General features: G+C 49.2%; 1 protein-coding gene across 2 annotated transcripts in view; it reads left to right on the top strand.

The window, feature by feature from the left end:
- Nucleotides 1-23346, top strand: part of UXS1 (UDP-glucuronate decarboxylase 1) — a 97162-nt gene extending 73816 nt beyond the window's left edge. For both annotated transcript variants that reach the window (XM_088026619.1, XM_088026618.1), the window contains exons 10-15: nt 4592-4711; nt 12047-12090; nt 15722-15782; nt 18167-18224; nt 20070-20173; nt 22561-23346. In XM_088026619.1, the coding sequence (XP_087882745.1) occupies nt 4592-4711; nt 12047-12090; nt 15722-15782; nt 18167-18224; nt 20070-20173; nt 22561-22692 (519 nt within the window). In that variant the 3' untranslated portion in view covers nt 22693-23346. The remainder of the gene's footprint in view (nt 1-4591; nt 4712-12046; nt 12091-15721; nt 15783-18166; nt 18225-20069; nt 20174-22560) is intronic.
- Nucleotides 23347-23634: the final 288 nt, after the last annotated feature.

The raw sequence follows: 23634 nt of genomic DNA, 5'->3' as shown, positions 1-23634 counted from the left end.
CCACGCATGAGTATGACTCTCTGGAGTCTGTGGCCCACCCACGGGGCTGGGTCTGCAAAACAAGCCACCCTTCATAAAACCGTAGATTGGCAGAGCAGAAAGAAAACTCCAAAATCATCTAGTCCAGTGGTCTCAAGGTTTTGTTTTATTTTCCAGCATCAGAATACTTTTAAAAAATGAAATAGTTGGTATGTATATTTTAGTTCAAAAAACAGATATTCAGCAAGCAGCTAACAAGTCAAATGTTTGAAGGTAGTATTCACCCCTTAGGGGTGAAGACCCAGTATCGCCTTTTTTCTTGGCGCTGCCGCTTGCTCGCCGAGCACCTGCCTTCCACACCTAGAAACTGGCAGAGTAGTACTTGACCTCTCCTGGCCTCACTGTGAGTGTTGGCCTAGCCTGCTGCATAACGAACACTCCCGACGGATTGTTAAGACCAAAGCAGGGCCGTTGAGGGAGATTGCCAGAAAGATGCATAACTGCTGTTCCCTGACCTTGTATGGCCTTGTCCCTTTGGCATCACCGAGAGTGAATTGCAGCTTTTTAGCACCTTGGAGAATCATGCTCAGCAAGATTGCTTTGTGTTCTGTAATGGCCTTCATCCTCTCCCCAGGTAGGGAGCAGACCCCATTAGGATGCATTTAGGAGAGGCCATAGGGGAATTACACAGTTCAGTGTTCAGGGTCTCACAGTCCTGTGGCTTTTGTGATGTGTGCGCACTTCTCCCAGGGGCATGGGGAAGATTATGGAAGCACCACAAAGTCAGGCCCATTGTACCTGGGAGCACTTTTTGTTATTTCTCTGACCCCATCCCTGCCTTAGGTACCCCCTTCAGGGCAGGCTGCCTGTACCACGGAGTGGGCGGCAGACGGCCAGCTCTTGGTCAGCACCTGCTCCCTCCCTATGCAGGGCTTCTGTGTTCCATCTTCTGGCACCTGCTATAGTGAAGACAGGGACTGTGATCATACTGTGTGGTTCAGTGGCTTGAGACAGTACTCACCAGGGAATGACTGCATTGGAAAGAGCTTTTGAGGGAGAGCCTATTTAATCCCTGCTGGCAACATTTCTCTCTTCTGGAGAGGTTTGGGGAGGGAAGAGTCTTTGTTCCAAACTTCACTGTATCTCTTGGGTTACTGCTGGTTGATCAGTCAGGCCTGCCTACCAACTGTTCACCCCTCCTGGGCACTAGAAATAGGCAAGGAGACATTCTGATGGCAGCTCACCTTTCTGGGGTTGTATATTGTAGCCTGGCCACTGTTTCTGAAGCCCAGTTATCAGAGCAAGCCACGTGCTCTTTACCTGTGTGTGCTTACATACACTCACTCAAGGGGCACCCCGAGCATTGTCTTCTCTCAAGTTGCTACTGGTTTTATGTTGCTGTGACTCAGACTTAGAGTCGTCCAGATGCTTGATAAAAACTTCTCGATGCTTGGAATCATGAGTGAATGACTCCTGATCCCCACCCGGGACAAAACCATGGACACAGTGAAACCCAACCCTTCTTAATGACCCGGCAGTTCCTTTTCTGAATCACTGTGTACATGTGTGAGTGTGCAGAGACCCTGCATTGTGCCATGGTGGAAATTCAGAGGCACCAGCCTGGTAGTCAGCAGGACACTGCCCCCGGCAGATGGAATGTTGAATATGAGTTAAGAGATTGTGCATGTGTTTGCTCATTGGTCCTGCAGAGGAGGGTCTCCCTGAAGAGGCATCATGGCCTATTGGGCACCTTCTGGGTTTTCATTAAGGGAAGCAGGCTGTGGGTCAGACACGGACCCTTTGTTCAGGCCTGAGATAGGGAGTCATTATACTTGCCTCCAAAGTGTGGATGTGAACACCCACTGGGCTGCCACCATAAGCATCCGTGTCATTACCTGCTGACAGGTCCGCCTCCCCACCTGGAGCCCCTGCAGGATCCCAGGGGATGAGGGCTGATGGACTGTGCATGCCGAACGGGGGTAGCCTTTGTAGCCTGATGAAGCAGGACACAAACTCTAGGAGATGCCAGTGCGTGAGAGGAGAGCAGGTCTTAAATTGATTGAGCCTTGGGTTTATGTTTATTTCATTTGAGTTTGAGAGCTGGAGTTTTCCGAAAAGCATGGTGGCTATCCCAGCAACTGTACCAGTCCGGAAGTGTTGTCCTGTAGCACCTAAGTTCACAATTCAAATGAGAAAACAAAAACAAACAAACCCGTGTACATGCTGGCCAGTTCATGTCCGCAAAACACAGCTTCTGTAAGGCCATGTTCTGGAGTGTTGTCCCCGAGGAAAGAGAAGTCGGGAGGATGAAAGCATTTGATTTGTTGCAAACCTTGATGGGCTATGCAAGGTTTGCAACAAATCAAATGCTTTCATCCTCCCGACTTCTCTGTCCTGCTGGGCCTGTTGGTTTGACTCGTAAATTTGTTGAGGTTTTTCCAGTCTATTTCTAGAATAACACCATATTCATCTACTGATTCTTCATCTTCACAATTAAATGCAAGTGGATACTTTGAGTTCCTTTCTGTTGAGATCAACATCTCTGCTTCTTTCTCCTCCTCCCCCCATTTTGGAAATATTCTCTGGTTAGTTCAGCAGAGAAAGGAGTTGATTTATTCCTGGACCTAGGGTTATAGCTCATACCTTAATCCTAAGACTTTGAGTAGCTCATGTGAGCATTATAATGCACTGCTGGGAGGAATTAGCAAAAATATGGCCGTCTGGTTTCTAGAAGTGAGCTGTGTGCTGGATCCATGCTTCCCAACCGTTTCAGATCTCGGTGCACATAAAAACTGCTCGTGTTTGTCTAGTAACTGGGACAGAGCTGAGGCTGCTGTGGGCAGAGGTGGCCAGCCAGGTGGCTCCAACCACAGGGAGGCAACGTGGGTCCTTGAGACACTGTAGCTCATCACCTCTCACTCATTACACTGGTGGAAAAATCTGTCCTAAATCAGCCCTGTTTGTTGAGGGTTTTTTGGATCCCAGCCTGTACCAGACCTGAAGTGGTAGAATTAGAATAGAAAACGTTCTGGACACGTAGAGACAACAGTAGCAACTACTGCTTTTCGCTACCAGGCCCGTGCCAAGGGTTATGCAGGGATTGGCTTCCTTTTTGTGAGTCCTGTGTGAGGTGAGTATACTCCTCTCCCAAGTACAGTAGGGCTGAGCAAGGGTAAGTGGAACTGGAGGGCACGTGAGGCCCTGGGCCTCACCCTGCCATCCTGCCTGCCCTTAGACTCCTGGAAAATGCACGTCTGTAGTCTAATGGATGAAACAGATTAGACACACAGACGCTGTGGAAGTCCACTAATTCAGGGTGTGATAAAAACATGTATTTAATTTTTGATTCATGAAGAAGCAGCCTGTGAAATTAATAATTGCATGAGATAGTTTCAAGAAGGCTTTGGGGGTTTAAAAAACATACTTTCCTGATTACATATTTAAAATATACTTTTCCTGATATGAAAGTAATGCATATTTATTGTAACAAAAATAGAAATATTTAAAAAAACACGTAGGGGCGCCTGCGTGGCTCATCTGGTTAAGCGACTGCCTTTGGCTCAGGTCATGATCCTGGAGTCCTGAGAGATTGAGTCCCATGTCCGGCTCCCTGCTCAGCGGGGAGTCTGCTTCTCTCTCTAACCCTCCCCCCTCTCATGCTTTCTCTCTCTCATTCTCTCTCTCAAATAAATAAATAAAATCTTTAAACAAAAATTAAAAAAATAAATAAATACGTAGAAGAAAATGAACACCTATAATCTGACCACGTAGAGATAGCTGTTCTCAATGATGTTGGCACCGATCTTTCTGGGCTTTGTAGCTAGTAGCCTGTAGGGGGTGCTGCATTGTCTTTAGTTTTTCACTAAAACAAGTCCATTTTCTTTTTTTTTTCCTTAAGGATTTTATTCATTTGAGAGAGAGAATGAGAGAGAGAGAGAGCACGGGAGGGAAGAGGGTCAGAGGGAGAAGCAGACTCCCTGCTGAGCAGGGAGCCCAATGTGGGACTCGATTCCAGGACTCCAGGATCATGACCTGAGCCGAAGGCAGTTGCTTAACCAACTGAGCCACCCAGGCGCCCCAACAAGTCCATTTTCTATTGGAACAGATTGGGGGGTATAGGGCAGTGTGCCGCTTTAAGAATGCGTGTATGTCCCCCCTTTTCCAGGATAAAGCACTTGTTTTTCTTTGCATCAGCTACCAAACATTCATTGACCTTTAAAATCACTATTGACTGGTAAACTTGCGCGAAATACCATGTGAAGATGATTATAAAAGAGTATGCATGGCATGGCCCTATTTGGGAAATAGATACTTATTTACTAGGGAAAAAAATGTTCTACAAACCTTTTTCCCCTTGTACTGTTTGCTGCCTTGCAGGTTCTCTGCCGGGAGGTTGATGGCCTGATGGGGGTGGAATCGGGGACGCATTCAAGTTTGGTATAACTCTGTGCAGTGTTCACATTTGTTAGTGAATGCATTATATAGACACTACCAGAAAGCCACTTTAATCTCGGAGCAAAAAGCAGGGCGTTTTCAGACTTGCTTTATGGGCCAGGCACCGGAAACGTGAGGTGAAATGAAATGCATCTCACATCCTCTTCTCCTGTTCCAGGAAGGTGTTGAAGTGCGAGTGGCCAGGATCTTCAACACCTTTGGGCCACGCATGCACATGAACGATGGCCGGGTTGTCAGCAACTTCATCCTGCAGGCGCTGCAGGGCGAGCCGCTTACGGTATGTGCCGGCCTTGGGGGGAGGGGGCAGGGGGGCAGAAAGAGTTAGCTGTCTGCCAGCAAGCGACAAAGGAGCAGTGCCTCTTGGTTCGGGCAGTTACTTTCCTGAGGTTGCCCCTTTGCCTTGGGTACATCCCGCTGCCCTTAGTGACAAGGAGGGAAGGCGCAGGGCTGGAATCTCGAAGAGTGACGGAGCCCTGGTGGCCTTGCCTAGTGCATGGGCTGCAGCCTGGTCCACACAGCCTGGGCCTCAGGGTGCGTCTGCCCACACCACCCTGCCGGCAGAGACCTTTCTGGATGTTCTCCTGGCCCACGGGCTGCAACCAGGGCCATGTGTATCCTCGGTGCCCCTCAGGTTGCTGAGAAGTGAGGTGTCTGGGGCAGGTCTCGGCAGTTTTCTTGGTGATGCCCAGAAGCATGCCCTCTGCTTGTCAGGCTCAACCTGGGAGCCTTCTGGAGCCCACCTTCTGGACCTCAGTGGTTTGAGTGTATGGTGTGGGTGAGCACCCTCAGATACGCACCCAGCATTAGGGTGGGTGGCGCGTTCCACACACGTCCGCGCCGCCCCCGTCCCATCCTCGGGGAGGAGTGGCCCTCTCCTGCTCTACAAAGGGTTTGCTGATTCAGTTCGGTTGGTTTCTCTGGTTTAGCTGAATTCTTGGTGTTCTGCTCCTCTGTTCCGCTTGCTTTCCTCATTCCTCGTCCTCCTGCCTGCCTCAGCATCCTCTTCCAGCCCCGTGGCCTGTGCGTCCGCTCAGGCTTGGTGTTTGGGGGGCATCCAAACACTTGTCTGCGTCTTGTTACTCTGAAAACTGCAGGAGCATTTGCTTATCAGCTGAGTGCATTCCAAAGGGAAAGTTACAGCTCTGTGTCCATACATATCCATCCGTCTGTCTGTCGGTAGTGTAAGTTTACTGTTTTCTGTTCAGTGATGTTCACACCCATTAATTCACTTCACTCAGTGCTCACAACAGATGTGTGGGGCCCAGGTTCTGTTATTAGCCCATTGTCCAGATGGCGAGACCGAAGCGCGGAGGTTAGAGGCATCGCCCAAGCTTACATGACCGGACAGTGGCCACCGGTGTCTGAGCCGGAGCCTCTGCTCTTGATCACTGTTCTCCATGGTGCTCGTTTCTTCTTGGATGGGTTAGCTACACAGCTGCCAATTCAGAACAAAAAGCTTAGCCCCGCCCCCAGCCCGGGGCAAGACACGTTTACAGGTGACTTTTGCTGAACACCTTGCGGGCGAGAGGTGAATCCGAACCCCATCTCAGGGTGCCAGTGCCCTGCCCCTGCTCTTCCCTCCCCCTACCAGCTGCTAACTCTGTGCCCCAGGGCCTGCAGACGGCCACGCTGTGGTCACCCTGGGTGCTCTCCTTCTCACACTATGTACTGCTACAGTGACACGGCCTGGTGGGCTTGCCCTAAGATCCAGAGTCCGGCCCCGTCCACCTCTTCTCCCGCTTCCCCCAGCCTCACTGCCGTGCGCCCCCAGTTTATTGCCCCGGCCTCCTAGCCACTCATTCTCCCTGTTGGGGGCTCTCCACCCAGCAGCCAGGGGAGCCTCTGAAGAAAAGTAGCAGCTCCGGGGGGCTTTCATCTGCTGAGAGCATGATTCACGGGCCCCCCTGTGCACCTGAGGTTCGGCCCCGCTGCTCTGCAAGCTTAGCCCCTTGCTCCCACCTGTCCCAGGAGCAATAAACCTTCCAGGCCTCTCCCTGTTCAGTCATCCTCTCAGCAGGGGAGCGCTGGACCATTCTACATGTAATGACACCCAGCCTCCACTCCGCCCCTCCTAACCATGCTCCCTGTGGTGTTCATTGCACTTCTCAGCGACTGAAGTATTCTTCAGCCCCCAGCCCCCTCTCGAGTGTAAGCGCTTTGAAATCAGGACCTGGTTTCATTCATGGCTGTGTCCCCAGCTGCCAGAAGGGTGCCTGGCGACAAGGCGGCATGGGATAAAGGCTGGTCAAGCTAAGGACTGGGTTTATAGTGGCCGCTTGCATTTGTGATGAGCACAAGTGCTCTGTGGCTTGTTCTGGAAGTCGCGATCGTAGCGTTCCTGCAAGGCGAAGCTGCCTCTCACCCGTGCTCCCCGCTGCCTGCTCTTTGGGTCCCAAGGGTTCCTGCATGGGCACCCAGCTGCTTGGTGGGGAACTCCTCACCCTCAGGGACACTCCTGGAGCTGTTTTAGCCACTGCCCTCACGAAGTCTCCTCACGCCCCCGATCAGAGCTGCTTTGTTTGTGGAGCGAACTGTTAAAAGCCTTCTGAGAAACGGCTTCTTGACCGATTGCCTCCTGGGCAACAGCCAGGGCCCCAGCGTCAGGTGGGCCCGCCCAAGAAAGCATGCACTGTGGGCAGCCAGAGATAACACATGTGTTGTCGCCTCGGTGCCAGGGACCGAGGAGCAGGGCAGCAACTACTCCCAGACATGCCACGTTCTGTCTTTTCTAGACGCCCCTGGCGGCAGGGGTCCTCAGGGAGGCCTTTCAGAAGTGTGTGGTCCCTCTTGTCACACAGAATTCTGTCCCCTCAGTGTTTTGATGAAGCCGCTCTTCATCCTTTGCTGTCTCTTTGAGATGGCGTTGCTTTCGTCAGACGGCTCTGTGGAGAAGTTCTGGACGAGGGGGTCCTGCGTCATGACTCTCAGTCCAGCCCAACTTCGGGAGCACTTGGTTTATCAGGGAAGGAGAGTAAGGAGGCCCATCCATCCTTTCCCGCTCTGTTTCCAACATGTTTTTTCCAAGACTAAAGACCTCTTTCGTGGTCCCTCAGTATCTTGCCTTCACATTTCCAAGCTGGGTTACTGTTCTCACTCGCCTTTCCTGAAGCCCTTTGTCATCTTACCTCGGGACAGATTTCATCCTTTGGGCCTGTTGCCACATACTGAGTCACAGAGGTCTGTCAGGGTAACTCGGGGAGGATTGTGCTGAGTTCTGCGAGTCACGCACAGAAGCTGTATTCTAGCTTGAGCTCACAAAGCTCAGAAAATACTGTGTTCCAGTTTGGAAAGTTTAGAAAGTAGATGGCACAGTTCAGGTAGAGCTAGCTCATTAAGTCTATTTTGAAGAGACTTGAGTTCACATTTCAGGCAAAGCTTGCGCACGTGCTCACATGTGTGAGCGTGCGCACATTCACGTTAGGGTTTAATTCTGTTTTCTCACCTCACTGTGATTCATTCCAATTTGCAGGTGAGAGAACAAGTTGAGGTGAATTTTTCCAGATGTGGCAGATTTGGGGTTTGAGTCACGGTCTGCATCTTTTAAAAAAGCCTTGCTGTTTTTTTCTAGAGGGAAATTTTGGAGAAACCATACTTCTTAGACCAGAATCTATGTTTTATTTACCCTTTGTATCTGTAGTGTGATATCAGAAGTGATCCCTAACTTTGGGCCTTCATTCATGGAGGCACATGGGACACAGCAGTGGGGTTGGGGTTGGGGTTGGCATAGTGCTCCTCATGCCTCACCTCCCCCCCCGCCACGTTCCTTATGCTCCCGGGCGAGCTCCCCGTGGTGCTCTTTGTGCTCCCCTCTAGTGCTCCCCTGCAGTGTTCTCCATACTCCCCCATAGTGCTCCCCATGCCCCCCATGTTCTTTGTGCCCCCCATCTAGTGCTCTTTGTGCTGCTTCGTATGCTCCCCTATAGGGCTCCCCATGCCTCCCAAAGTGCTCCTCGTGCCCTCCATGTTTGTTCTCTCCAAAGGTGCTCCTCTGCAGTGCTCCCCTGTGGTGTTCTGTCTCCCCCCTCCCCACGCTGCAGTGCTCCCTGGTAGTACTTCTTGTGCTCTTGGCTGCCTGCCTGCCCATCAGTTTACCTCTCCCTTTTGGTGGTTCCTGAATCACCGTGCTGCTTTGACCTGCACACAGCCCTGGTTATCCAGACTGAACAGGGACCTGAATCTCCTTGCACTTCTGTCGTTCTAGAAGTGAAGACAGAGCTGCTAAAAGCCTGGCTTATCTTCTCATGGAGGAAAACAAGGCGGCCATGGGAGCCGGGCTGGGTGTTCACTGTCAGCACCAGGCCCTTTGTTACTCATGTTGTAGCATCTGTTGCTTATCTACGTTTGGGCAGGTCTGTGAGTGAGATCAGGTCTGTGCCCTGGTGTGTTTTATCGTCAGGCAGGGGGCTGTGCAGGGCTTCCAGCTGTTCCTGAAGTCAGGATGGGCATATTTGCTGAGGGAGGTGGGATTGCATCTTCTCTCTCACACGCACACTCTTTTTTACTTAACTTATTCACATAGCATGCTTGCATAGTGAAAATAGTACACACAGGAATTAAAAATTATTGTATTGTAAATACTGCAGAAGTATGCAGGGAGGCTGATTTAAACCAAAATAGAGATGAACAGTAGCACACACTACAGAAACTTAAATCCAACAGGACTTTATGAGGATGCCAGGGAGGAAGGGTCCAGGGGCACTGCTGACATTGCATTTTAACTGCCTGCACACGCTGGGGCATGTCTTCAAGGTCAATTATCGACAGGACCCAGGAGAGTTGTGCATGGGGATCCCCAAGATCCACACATTCCTGCCACAGCCCGGGGAGAGGGGCCCTTCCATTGGCTCCTTCTGTAACGTGGACTTTTTCCCAGAGGCCCATTTGCCACCCATGTGGACATCAGGTGGGACCTCAGTGGCAGGGTATCTGCTGAGGGGCTTTCGTCACTGGACCTGAAGGGATCAGGCTGAGCTCCCCTCTGCAGCTCAGCTCTAGGCTCCTAGAGCCTTATGGTGATGGAGTCAGGTTAGGGAGGGGTGCCTGAAGACACCCTGGCCTTCTGGGCATCACTGCCCCCTCTAGGAGGGCACTATGAACAAGGCAGTGGTGTGAAACTCTCTGTAGATGCAGCTTATTTCAATCTTCAGCTTATTGGGCCTTCCCAGTACGAGACTCTAAACCTTTGGGTTTATGCCATTTTGTGACATTCAAGCCATTGAGTGTCACCATCATGATTCCCTTGTTCCTTTTGCTGAGGAAGGCGTTTGGGGTGGTTCTTCAGAATCCTAACCCTGGCGGCCCATTCACTTCCTCCTGGCTGTGGGCTCAGCCAGCACACAGCCCCGAGTCACGTTCCTTCTGTCACATCCAGTGGGATGGAAAACTGCCCCTGTGTGTTTTTCTGTGGGTCAGCTCTGGTACCTCACAGCTCGGAGGGCTGATGGGAGTGAAGACGAAGCCTTCACGGGCGTGTTGAAGGCCGTCGCTGTTCTGCATGCACGGTGGGCTCTCCATGGATGTTGCTGGCATGTGGCAGCAAATCCCCTGACCAGGGACGGTGGGAAAGGGCAAAGAAAGGAGACAGAGAAGGGTCTGGACTTTGACTAAGCACACCCAGGAACCAGGAACTAGCTCTCTGCCCACGGCCCTGTGCGTCAAGGATGCTGCAGCTCAGACTGATGGGTGTTGCCCAAATCGGATACTTTCTAAAGAGATGGGAGGGTGGCTCGCTGCCAGCTTGCCGTGGGCCACAGTTGACAGCTGGAGCCACGGGAGGTGCTGAAATTACTGATGCGGTGGGGTAAGAAAAAGATTCCTGAACTGGGAGTCAGGGTAGATCGTACCCTCCTGGATGCCAGTCACTGCAGTGCTTGGGGCTCTCATGACCTCCTCTGTGATGCGGTGGCATAGAAATAAGACCGGTGTCCCTCCCACCTGCAGGGCTCCTCAGGTGCAGGTGGATGTCCAGGATGACAGGCCAGCCATGCGTAGTGGATGGACACCCCCCCATCCTACGTCCTAGTTATTGGGCCCATGGCTTCCTTCCTGACTTGCCCAGATGTATCAGAAGGGTCAGCAAGACCAGGGAATTGGACTCAGGCAGAATTGCCAAGGAAGGGTGAGTCTGCTTCTCAGAGGCCCATTCATCTTTCTTCCAACGTTCCTTTACTGAGTTTGGTGGTTGCACTTGGGTCTTGTAGACAGAAAGCTCTGTAAATCACTTCCCCAGCCTCTTCTCACTGGGAGGGCCTCTGCCTAAGTAGGTAAATCCGATGCCCCTTTGACGTTGGTATATCCGAATGCTTATTAAGATAACAAAAGCAGGCTTCTAACCCTGCTTTTAAAAAACGAAAAAGGCAGTGGGTGCCTGTGAAGCATGCTTTTCTAACCTTTCCTGTTCCTTCCCATTTGCTTCTCAAACCTGGTGGCCTGTGCCCTGGGGAGCCCTGTTGGAGAGCAAGGCCTGTGGGGCTGTTCTGGGCTGTGGAGCTGTTGGCCTCTGGCTCCTCTTTGGCATCAGGTGGCCAGTGACAGAGGCACGAGTGTTGTTCTCTTCCGGGTTGGGCAGTCAGGCTGTTCTAGAAGGCAGTCCCTCCTCCCAGCTGCCGCCTTTCCACCACTGCAAGCAAGAAAGCAAGCAAAAACCCCCTGGCTCCTTCTCTGTGACTGTAGGGTGAGGGAGTGCCTCAGAGAGGCTCTGCCTCCGTTTCTTTGTTCTAACCACGTGGTAGACACTACAGACCCCACAAGGTTGTTGTTCAGTACGTGTTCATGGAGCACTGGTGGTATGCGGGGTGCAGTGGGGTGCAGGTGAGTCAGACACTGTACCTGTCCCCGGGAGCTCACCCTGGGAAGCTGCTATGAGTGGCAGAGTCTAGGGGAATAAGGGAGAATGGCTGAACTTGAAGGGCAGAGCTGTTCATTCTGGCTGGCGGAATGAGCCAGAGAAGTGTCACAAGGAGGGAACATTCAGACAAGAGGGTCTGTGGAGAAAAGGAACCGAGTACAGGCCTGGACATGTGGCAACAGACACGAATGGAGCGTGAGGGCCCCTTCTTTCCTCCCTCCCTCCCTCCCCTCCCTCCCCTTCCTCCCTCTCTCCCTCCCTCCCTTCCTTCCTTCTGCCACCTCCGTCTCCTAACCATGGTTTCCTGGGTCGTTCTCAAACGTGGCTGCGTGTTAGACTCACCCAGGGCTGTAAAAGTACCAAGCTGCCTGCCGCTTCCTCCCCAGAGATTCTGGGCTGGTCTGACTGGGCGCCTAGCTGTCAGGGAGCAGGACCCGGGTTCTAGGTACTGCTTCCTGTTGTGTGTGCGGCCGTCACCGTGCTGGGCTTGGAGACCCCAGAACCTAACGTAATCCCCGACGTGTCACAGGACCGTAACAGAAGCCGAGTCCTTCCACTACTGACTTGGAAGGACAGACTTGATACATGGACACATGCACTTTCCCACTGTCGGGGCCTAACTTGGAGGTACTGAGTGGGTTGTAGCATCACTGCCCCTTCGGCGTCAGTTCGGAGGTCAGTCTGTGCCCCTGGAGTTTTAAGGAAACCCGTTTTCCTGTTACAGTGTGGTTTTCTCGGGAGGCCTAACTGTCACTTTCCTCCTAGGTGTATGGGTCCGGGTCGCAGACGAGGGCGTTCCAGTACGTCAGGTAAGGCAGCTGGGCCCGCTGCGCACAAGTCCGCCTTAGCACTGCTTCCAGCAGAGGTGGTGCAGACCAAACAGCCCGCGTCTGTTCGATATGTTCGTTATTTTCACATCTCTAACATGGCTCGGGTAAAAGTCCATTTTAATTTTCAGATGGGAAAGCCCTTGGGGTTCTCTGTTTAAAAGGTAAAATTTTCGGGGCGCCTGGTTGGCTCAGTTGGTGGAGCATGCGACTCTTAATCTCAGGGTTGTAAGTTTGAGGCCCTTGTTGGGTATAGAGATTACTTAAAATCTTAAAAAAAAAAGTTAAAATTTTACACATAAGTCTGTGGCATTTATGACTCATGTGCTAATCTTTTGCTGCCACCTAGTGTTTTCATAGGGAAACTTGCCCAGTTCCTGAGGGCGACTTGATATCAGATCATACCAGCTGGAGAGCTGGCCTTAATCATCCAGCAAACCTGCAGGAGCTGAAACACACCCATTTTAAACGTGGGTTTCTGGGGCGGGTGAGATTGTCCTCATTAAGGGAAAGATAAGGTAGACCATCCTCCTGTCAGATTTTATGTGGAACCTAAATGCGAATAAAAATACATCTGAGAACGTTGTCGAATAGTCACAGTGGTAATACCGTTTTCTTGTTAATCCTCCTAAGTCTCGTATTCTTGTTGGTCAGTTCAGTTGGTGACATTTTAAAATGCAGTTTGGGTTCTGGGAGAAGAGTTTACTCTATAATCAGTTGCACAGAACAAAGTATTTCCCCACATGACACGGTTACTGTGAATTCTGTAGAAGTTTCTGATATCCCGAATCATTGTAAAATCCAGTTCTATATTTCGGTACCATATATTTTTACTGTGCAGTGTAAATACCCGGGAATGCCTGTCAGGCAGGGTGACGGCTGCACACACAGCAGGAAAATGCTGCTCCTGGAGCGTCCCGAGAACATCCCGGGGCGCTGTAACCGTGAAGTGGTGGCAGTGAGCGTGCAGGTCTGGGCCACCCCGGCCAGAGCAACCACTCAGACTTTTGTCTGATTATGTGAGAATCCTAGGGAGAAGCCTCTTTGGGAAAAAGAGCTGGTAGGGAAAAAAATTAATAAAAATAAAAACAGCCACTGTAGATTTTTTTCTCAAACATATCTGTCAGTTTTCACATTTAGTCTAAAAGAAAGCTATGAATAAACATACATCACAGTCTGTGGTTTTTTTTCTCCCCAGCCATGAGTGTCTTGCCAAGCAGGACACAAAGCCTGGGAGTAAAATATAGCTGGCACACTTTGGTGCCCGAATATCCTAAGAAGAGATTTAACCAGGAAATAGCAGGATCCCTCTAGGACTGTTTTCATTTCAAAGCACTTACCCCAGGAACCTTGTGCTCAGAGAAAATGCATCAAGCCAGATTCTGTATCCGGGCCATCTTAATTGGACTTTGTGTATTGAGTACTATCTTTTCATAATAACACACCTTCCATCCCACCCACCTTCGCCCACCTCACGCCCCTCCCCAGGCTGTGCACATCGTGAGGGAGTCATGCGGTCGTCCGTGATGTGGCATTACCTGGAACCACCTCACCGGTGGCCTCCAAACTTCTCCAGCTATGACAGCTTGCAAAGTGTTAGGGAGACTGCAGTAAAAGGCAAAGCAGTTAGAACTCACTCTTCTTAACTGTGCTCATTTACTTCAAAGGCAGCACATACAAAATTCATTTAAAAGGGCCTCAGACTTTTTCTGCCAGTAATTAAAAGATGTTAAGAATTCAGCAGTGCACATGCCGCACACCATCCCAGCTCAGGAAAAGTGCTTGCAGTGCGTGGCCTGCCCTGATATATTTCCATGATGTACCAAACTCAGACAGCTTTCCTGACTTCCCAGTTTTATTATTCACGACTCAACTGAGATAGATAAGTTGCAGTTTTGCTAGTTTTAATAAGCTAGGTTTTTTTCTTTTTTTTTTAAGAAACAATTAATTTTGTAGTTAAGAATGTACAATGTCTGAATCTATAGTTACCTTACTAAGTTAACTGTTTCCAGAATCCACGATTGCCTTGAAGTGGCATTTCCCGGTTCCTGAGGTCCGGGTGATCATACCATACACATTCACATCTTGGCATGACTGTGTGTGATGTTTTCCCGGTCAGGTTATGGCCTCATCCCCATAACAAAGGCATGTTATCTTTTTTTTAAAAAAGTCACTTTGTCAAAATGACACTTTTAAAGAGCTTCAGGTTAAATGGGTGTGATCTATGCAATTTTGACCTTAAAAGTTGCCAGTTGATTACATAAAAGATGCGTGCCCCCACCATGAGGATGATTGCATGAGTCCGTTGTCTTCCAGCTTCACGTGGACCACCCCCCCATTTCGGTATTAAAATGGATTGTGGATGCTGGTGAATGGCAGCTTTTAACGTCTTCTGATGAATATACAGAGACCGATGCCATGAGAGATGTGTTGTGATGTAATATAATAATAATTACTGCCATCATGATGAAGTGACTTTTTGCCAGTTTCTAGAAAAGTCATCCAAAGTCAGCAGTTACTTGCATTTGTGCTTGATCTATGAGAATGGAACGGACTATTTAGGCATGTTCACTTAAAATACCCAATCATCAGAAACAAAAATTCAGAAAATAGTTTAACTGTTTGCCAAATACCCCGCCCCCCCCCTCTTTTTTTTTTTTGGACAAAAAGGAAAGCAAAAACAGGTTTTGTTTTGAAGTTGACCATAGTAACCTGCTCCTTGCTGGTAATGATGGAGGAGGAGGAAGGGAAGGCTTCAACGCAGACTGCATTTGGATCACCAGAACAGAACTTTAAAAGTCTTCTGAGAAGTACAGCTGATGAAAGTAGACGTAGAGAACGTGCTCGTGTGTAGCAGTGAGGTGTCATTTTTACGAAGTAACTTTTTTTTAACAGAGCCACACTTTAAAGCCTCTGAAAATAAGAACCAAACCTTGGTAAGCGAAAGTTTGCTTACTTCTCTTCACCTTCATGGCCCAGTTGGTCACGATCCATCTGAAACATCCAGGTCCCCGACCGTTCCATGCGAGGAGTCTCGGGGGGTGGCGAGGGGTTGGGGGGGAATTGAAGGTGAGGGGGTAGGGAGCACTGGTCTGGTTTATTTCAACACTGTGTTGTTTGGCTTTATCTGTGATTTGCCAGTATGAGAATTACATACTGGAGTGCATTCATTTCAGTGGGTCTTACTGTTTTTGTTTGTTTTTTTTTTTTTCAAATCATTGCTTTTTCATATGGACCAGCTACGTGGGCTCACATTTAAACATGGACTTTTCATCAGAAACTGTATTAACACCATCTTTTGGGGGCGTATGTCTGTTTTATTTTTATTTTCCAGTCGTTAAAGGGTTTCAGAAATAGACGAAAGTAGAGAACTTAAGCCCATCCGTTGCTTCCATTCCTGTTTAGCCATCTCTACCCCACGCGCTGAGAGCGAATTCCAGATGTCATACCATCATCCATGAATACTTTTAGCTGTCTCAACGCCGCTTATTTGCAGGATTTTGTTTTGACATCGGCTTTCCATTTGGGGCTTGGTATTCTTCCGGGAGGTGGCGTGGGTCTGCCCGGCACCTGCGTGCTGCGGCACCTGACCTGGCCTTCCGTTCTTTTCCAGCGATCTGGTGAACGGCCTCGTGGCTCTCATGAACAGCAACGTCAGCAGCCCGGTCAACCTGGTGAGTGTGTCCGCTCCTTCCACGCCCCCTGGAATGGGTCAGAGTTGCGTGCTTTTGTGAGACCATAAAGAGCCCAACAACCTTCGCTTTATTTGCTGGCAGCACACGTAGGGCATGTGTGTGTTCACTTGCTGAATAGTAGAGGGGAAAAAGACAAAATAAGAGTGTGCAAAGGAGTAAAACGTCTGCAGGGCATGGGTGGGTGGTGTGACAAACACTCACCCACCTCTATCATCCTGAAGGACCTGGGTCTAGAAATTTGTGAAAGCCTTTGGTGACAGTAGATGGACATTCCTTTCTCCATTGTTTGGCATAATCTAATCTCTGGAAGACTTGATTAAGTGAGCTTTAGCTCACGGAGGTTAAGAATGTGTCCCAGGTTCTGATCACCTCTGGTTCAGCTGGCTGCTCTGGGGGCACCTTTGTTGCTTCTTCTTCATTGCTTCCTGTGGTCCCAGAGTCTCCCTCTTGGAGGGATTGTAAGGTTCTTGCGCTCTGTGTTTTTAAGCAGTTTTACTGCTTGGTGAACATGCATCTCTCATTCTGTCTCTGTCCAGTTCTCACCGGCAGGAAGCATTTCCTTATTTAGAATTAAAATCACGTTCTCTCTGAGCTACCCACTGGCCTTACTTCTCAGCGTGGGGGCCATTCAAGCTAGTCCAATGCCTCCCGCAGTGGGGGTAACTTTCCAAGGATTTGGAGGGCAGGGTCATACCCTCTGAGTCTCCTCCTCCCCAGCTCTCAGCCAGAGTTCATGTTCATGTCTGGAGTCTTCTGACCCTCTCACTCACTGTCCTCTGAAGAGCTTCATTCCATCTTGTTTAAAATGTGAAGTGTCCAGTGCAGACTGCCCATCATTCAAATGCTCTGCTTCTTCCGACAGCCCCTGACATTAGCTTATCGGGAGCCATGGCCTCACCTTGACAAGCCTTGGATCGGCTTCAGGTGCTTCTCCCAAACCATCTCTCCTGCTTCCTACAAGGTTTTAAGGTTCATAGGTGTGGCCATGCCTGCTGATTCTTCAAAACCACTTCACTCAAAAACCTTTCTTTGTACTTTTCTTTGTAATCAGCGATCTGAAGCATGTACTGTCGCATTCATTTTTCACTGAGTTGGGAGGGAGTTCTTACCAAATAGGAAAGGTGGAGGCATCATTCCTTTGTCAGACTGTTGACCGATTCATGGGTCAGCATGCACCAGCCAGGGCTGCCTTCATGCACTTTTCAAAGAACATGAAATTAAAAACAGAGTGAGACGTGTCTTGTGAGCCTGTTTCTTTCGAGCATTTACCTACCAGATACTGTCAAGGCCATGCCACCTTTATCCTGGGTGTTGTTCCAGGCCCTTTGAAATGTTCATGTTGTCAGTGATGTCCCCCACTCCCCAAGTAACCACAGTCTTTTCTTTAGATACTAGGTACCTTCTTTCTTTCTGAGGGGGGCCTTGACGCGGGGCCCTTTGGGAACTCCCATCCCTGGGAGAAACCCGTCTTCCCCAAAGTCTGAAGAGTGTCTGCAAGTAGCCCTGACAAAGACGGGGCCCTTCCCTCCCGAGTTCCTATCACTCCACTTTGCTAGTCAGTCCTTTCTTGGTGCTCATATGTAGGACTTGGTCCTCATATGTAGGACTTGGTCCCTTCCAGCTTCAGGACAGACCAGGAAGTTGGGGTACAGCGTATATAGGACACCTAATTGTCACACTTGATGGTGGTCTCTTACAAGGGGGAGGGGTGGCAAATAAGAGTAGCAGGCTTGGGAAGGAAAGAGGGGCAGTGGCCACCATCCTGTGTGATGGAAGGAAGAAAAGGAGAAAATGGTTTTCTTTGATGCCCCCTAAGGGCAAGCTCACTCTATAAACCACATCGAGGCTTTCATTCTGGCTACCCAGAGCCCTCATCTGTGAGTGCATTTTGGTTCCTTTACAGCTCCCATGTGCAAGTAGGCAAGTCTGTTATTGCTTAAGTTGTTGACACAGTGCCCCCCAAGGGAAATAATATTGTCTTAGGAGAGCTCGTTTTGCAGACCCAAACTTTTATGCAAAGTGACAATGCAGTTACGGTGACGTTAGATACAGAAATCGTCCTGTCCCTTGGCCAGGTACCATGTGTCCATATCAGATGCTCTTGACCTAGCCAAGGGGCATTCTTGTCAACAGACAGTCTAGAGGACAAAAGGAGGACCAGACACAGTTTAGCACTTCACTAGGCGGATCAGTCATCATCCCGATCAGGGAAGCACCCGAGGAAACATGAAGAGCCAGGAGCCTCATGACTTTACAAGATGCCAGAGTCAGCCCGTGGATACTTGGAATATATGCATGTGGTTTGGGTGGTGGTCTCTTGCTATTGTGATTATGCTTATAACCAGCAACCATTTCTTCCTTAGGGGAACCCGGAAGAACACACAATCCTAGAATTTGCTCAGTTAATTAAAAACCTTGTTGGTAAGTAAGATAAAGACGTCGCTGAGTGAAATTGGCTGCACTCATCCTATCAGTTAATAACACCCTGATTAGAAAATGTGTAATTAATACAAGCTAATTGAATTAGATAAAAAGCAGGACTTTTCAGGAACACTTAATTGTCTTCTGAGTCTTTACTTAAGTAATGGAAAGATAAAGATGAAGGGGCATGGGAAGGGAGGTTGGTTGTGTTCACAATTGTATCAACAGGTCGGGGTGGAGTAGGAGGAATAGGTTTGTTCCCAGTGCTTGAGATGGGACAGTGGTAGATCACTCTGCACAAGTAGTAAGTGTTGGATTTCCAAACATGGACAGTGCTGAGAATGGGATTTCGAAGAGCCAAGAGGGAGCAGTTCCAGCTTGTGTGTTTCTGATGGAATCTGCTGGCGAGTTTCTTTCAAGTTCTTGGCAGTTCCGGCCAACCTAGCCATGACATGTTGGCGGCAGTGTAGACACTGGGAGTAACCCCCATTGGGCGTGCTCTGGAAGTTGTAAGAAGCTTGTGTGTTTTCAGACAGCACTTGTGTTGCAGATGCACAGTGGGTGAGCCCTTTGTCACATCATCAGGCTTACTAGAGCTCTGGGAAGTCTGATTTTTGGGGGTGTAGGGTGGTATGTTTTCCATGGTTGGTCAAGAAATTTGAGTCAGGACACAACAAGATTGGAGTGTGGCTGGCTAGACTGGGGTAAGCCTGATGTAGGACGTGCTGAAGTGCTTGTCCAGACCCCATACTTAGCTGGGTTGATTTTGGGGGGCTGCTCCTTCCTGAGTTGGAGCTGTCCTCTACCAGCATGTTCTTATCAGCTCTGGACACTTGGACAGGAGGGGGGCTGGCCGTCCTCGGTCATAAATTGCAGGATCTCACGGCCCCAGCAGCCTCCCCGAGATGTGCTTCCCCAGCTTTCCCACTCTGGGTCTGCCTTCCAGGTAAGGAAGGGATGTGCTCAGATAGCAGTTTGTCCAGGATCTAGGCCATCCCAAACCTCTACCTCGAGAGGGGCCCAGGGGCCAGCATCTTCAGCGTCACCCAGACGCTTGTTAGAAATGCAGAATAACACACCCCAGCCATGTCTTCTGGATCAGAATCTACATTTTGACAAGATCCTTGGCCAGTATAATCACTATGGTTCTGTGAAAGGCTGAGTAGCACACCACCCCAAACTGCAGAGGCTTACAACAGCAACTGTTGTATTCGTTTGTGATTCTGTGATCGGGGCTGGCCTCTGCTGGGCGTTTCTTCTGCAGGTCTTTGCCGATGGTCCCTCGCGTGGCTTCATTCTGCTGGCCAGCAGGGTAGCTGGACATCTTATATGTTGGCTCAGGGCTCACACCTGCAGGTGCATAAATAGGTCTTCCGTAAGGCGTCAGCCAGGGACTGGCCCACGGTCATTCCTTCTGCACTCTACTTGGTTAAACAAGTTGAAAGCCAGCCCACTTCCAGGCCAGGGGCTCCTGCAGTGCGTGAATGCCTCAGATGTGGCTCAGTGGGGCCATCGGATCACAGATGACCGCACACCACGTTTGCCACTTTTACTTACTTTGGAGTCTGGCTCTGTGGGCATGCCTGCTGGGTTAGCTGATGGTGGGTGGTCTGCCTGGGAGCAGGCAGCTAGGGAGCCCTGCCCTTTTTCTCAGGAGTGACTGCCTCTCACCCAGTTCTCATGGGGCCAGAGGTATAGTCCCCTGTGTGACTCAGTGACTCCGTGGGAAATGCATTCCGTCATCTGCACCCTTATTCACTGCATGGAGGGGATTTCACTTTGAGGCATACAGTAAAAGTCCCACCTGGAGTGGTTGTGATTCTTTTACTTTTTTTCTTAATTCAGGTAGTGGAAGTGAGATTCAGTTCCTCTCTGAAGCCCAGGATGACCCACAGAAAAGAAAACCAGACATCAGAAAAGCGAAGGTGATGCTGGCGTGGGAGCCTGTGGTGAGTGCGTGCCTTACACTGCCCCGGCAGGTCCTTGTGGGCGCTGGTGTGCTTGGGCGGACAGGATGTAGGGTTTTCTCCAGGCTGGTATATGGCTTCTCCTTTCCTGTGTCTCACTCAGTGACAGGGGAAATGGAAACCCACTGTGGAGTCAGCTTTTGTAAACTTGCACACGCACATGGCTTACTCTATGAAAGAAGGATCCAGGGCAATGGCCGCATGCGCTCTGGGCCTGGGTCGCCCTGGCTGACCTGCCTGTCTCCACTCAGCCCAGGATGTCCTTGGACATGCGGGGTTGGGCGAGGTTGCTGCCTGAACTGGGGCAAGCAGGTCACCAGTTCCCGAAGGTGGAACACCAGGTTGGGAGTTATGAGAGACCAAAGGCCAGGGAGCGGTGACCCTCCATGCCTTTCTGTTGCTCCTAGACTAAGTTAGACTCCAAGTGGCCTGTGGGAAACTGCAGGTAGATTAGCGTCTGTTCTGCAGGTAGATGTGGGAGATACCCAGGGAAGAATAAGTAACTCAAGAGGCAGCTTTAGAATTTAAGTTTAAATACCATCTTAATAGGGAAAGAAGAGGGGCACGTAGGCCTCTTAGAGGACAGTAAATGATTTTTAAGAACGGTGAATGGGGGCGCCTGGGTGGCTCAGTGGGTTAAGCGACTGCCTTCAGCTCAGGTCATGATCCTGGAGTCCCAGGATCGAGTCCTGCATCGGGCTCCCTGCTCAGTGGGGAGTCTGCTTCTCCCTCTGACCCTCCCTCCTCTCGTGCTCTCTCTCTCTCAAATAAATAAAATCTTAAAAAAAAAGAACTGTGAATGGGCCCTTAGAAGAACAGATGGGAGATAAGAGAGCCGGTGACAGTTTACCTGGGTCCAGGTCTAGTGCCCTCTCCTGTGGTGAGAGTCAGTGTCCCTGTTTGATGATACCTCCGGGAGGGGACTCAGGACGGCCGAATTTCTGCTGGAAGGCCTGTCTGGTCGGAGGGGTTCAGAGAGAGCCTCGTCCTGCACTTGTTCAAGAGCCTGCAGCCCAACACGGTCCATATACATATCAAAGCGGCAGATTTGGGGGTGATGTGGTCCTGAGCTCCCACAGTCATGTTTTGGGGCAGTCTCTTCTGTTGCCCTCCAGAGAGCTGAGTAGAATCCTATAGTGTTGGATTTTAAAGGGACTTGAGAGTTCCAGTCTGATCTTATTTTATCTTGGGATCTACAGGTCTGAGTGATCTGAAGGCCACAGGGATTTTTTGAGTGCACTAAAAATATGCTCCTGCCCAGACAAAATTTAATACATAAGAATTCCCACTGCACAAAGCAGCAAGTGCAGATCTTTGTTTTTAGAAAGCATTTGCCATCGGTCCTTTTGTAAGTAGAGCCCCTTGATTTTAAACAAAATATTTTTTAAAAAGCTAAATGTACACTCGCTATGAAGTTAACTGTTGCTTTTATATTATGGGAGATATGTAGGTATTTTTATTTTTCTGGAGTTCAGGTGTATAACATTCTAGCACAGTGGAAGATGAGGCATCTACCACTGGTTTCTCTTCTACTAGTTTCAGCTCATTAGTAATTTCTGAGGGATCTTGTCCAAAGAAGCGTTTAGTCATATACCCATCTTGATTTTTCCATATGTGTCTTGTTGACAGTGCTGTTGAGGTACAATTCGCATATAGCAGACTGCCTATATTTAAAATGTCCAACTTGATAAGTTTTGATGTATTTCTATACCCGTGAAACCATCACCACAGTCAAGGTAACAGGCATACCCTTCTCCCCCAACAGTTTCCGGGTGCCCCTTGGCAGCACTCCCCTCCCAACTTCTCCCCTTGTTCTCATGGGCAGCTGGTTGGATTTCCTGTTGGCTGCAGGGGCGGTGGGGGGGCTCTAAATTAAGGTTGCTTCGGCAGTGTCATCATGGGTTCTTCTCAGACTCAGCCTCTTAGGTCACTGGGAGTGAATGTCCCATGGGAGAGTGAGGTGGGTGAGTCACGCACAGGTGCTTCCCAGGGCACCCTCCCTCCATCATACACTTCCGAAAGAAAGGCACATGCACACGGGCATTATTTTCAGGCGCTCTTTGTGGTTGATTCAAACTGAGATAGACTCCAAACCAGCAAGAGGTGGTTCAGGTCTTTGGAGATTAGAGCTCATCTTATGTCCATCCGGGGTGTAATTTGTTAAATTGCCCAGTGTGTTCTGAAAGTAGCTTTGGAAGGACCTTGTCCTGGCGAGTCCCGTCATGCTGTGTGACCCACCCGCAGTGCTGTGAGTGCCCCTGCGGAGGGCAGACCGCTCATCAGCACTTCCTGCCCATGAAACCCCGGGGAGGTCTGTAGTTTCTTTCAACAGTGACCTTGTCTCCCCTTCTCACCTTCTCTTTAAACAGGTCCCTCTGGAAGAAGGTTTGAACAAAGCCATCCACTATTTCCGTAAAGAACTCGAGTACCAGGCAAATAATCAATACATCCCCAAACCAAAGCCCGCAAGAATAAAAAAAGGACGGACACGCCATAACTGAAAACCTCACTTTTTGGGATGGGAGATTCCCTGTTTCACACTTGATGGGATGTATTTTTTTTTTCTTTCTTTCTTTTTTTTTTTTTTAAGAAAGACTTAAAACAGGTGTCATGAAGAACAAACTGGAATTTCATTCTGAAACTTGCTTTAAAGAAATGGATGTGCCTAAAAACTCCCCTCAGAAAACTGCAAATTTTGCCTTGCACTTTTTAAAATCTGTCTTTTTATGTAAAATAGCGTAGATGCATCTTTGCGTATTTTCACGTTTTTTATCTTGCTATGAGAACATATGTCATGACTGTCATTGACAGTTTTATTTACTGGTTTCTTTGTGAAGCTGAAAAGGAACATTAAATGGGGTGAAAAATGCCAATTTTATTTATAAAAGTGGGTACTTACAAATGAGACATTATACTATGCATAAAGGACAAAAAAAAAAAGAAAGCAAATTTAGCAGTATTGTCAGGTGGGTGACGCACCGGCTTTTATTCTTCAGGCAGATAAAAGAATTCTGTTGGAGAGCTTTATGTTTCTTTTAATTCAGAATTTTTCCAAGGTCTAGTTTTTAGTTGCAAACTTGACTTTGAAATACTTCTGTTGGTTATCACGATCAAGGATATTTGAAATCACTACTGTGTTGTGCTGTGTATTTGGGGTGGGGGTGGGAGGGGACAAAGTTAACGTATTCTTGGTTAACAGTGGTTAAATATGCTATTTTAATAAAATATTGAAACACACTTGCAGTTTTAAAGGTTGGCTCTCTGCTTTGCATGGTGCATTGTTGGATTGCTAAGAAAAATGCTGTAGAATTTAAAGGAAAAACCCGAAAACATCCAGGTTGGTGTATGTAACCTGATGAATGGGTATTAAAAACATTGCTCTGCTCCTGGGGCTGAATCTGCATATAATATTAACTGCTGTGTGGAGAGACTTTTCCGATCTC

Source organism: Eumetopias jubatus, unplaced genomic scaffold (assembly GCF_037043125.1).
Source record: "Eumetopias jubatus isolate StellerSeaLion01/CBP00866 unplaced genomic scaffold, mEumJub1_p1.0 scaffold_9, whole genome shotgun sequence".
Classification (NCBI taxonomy): domain Eukaryota; kingdom Metazoa; phylum Chordata; class Mammalia; order Carnivora; family Otariidae; genus Eumetopias; species Eumetopias jubatus.
The sequence above is the reverse complement of the archived record's forward strand: the minus strand, read 5'-3'. Positions and strand labels throughout refer to the sequence as shown.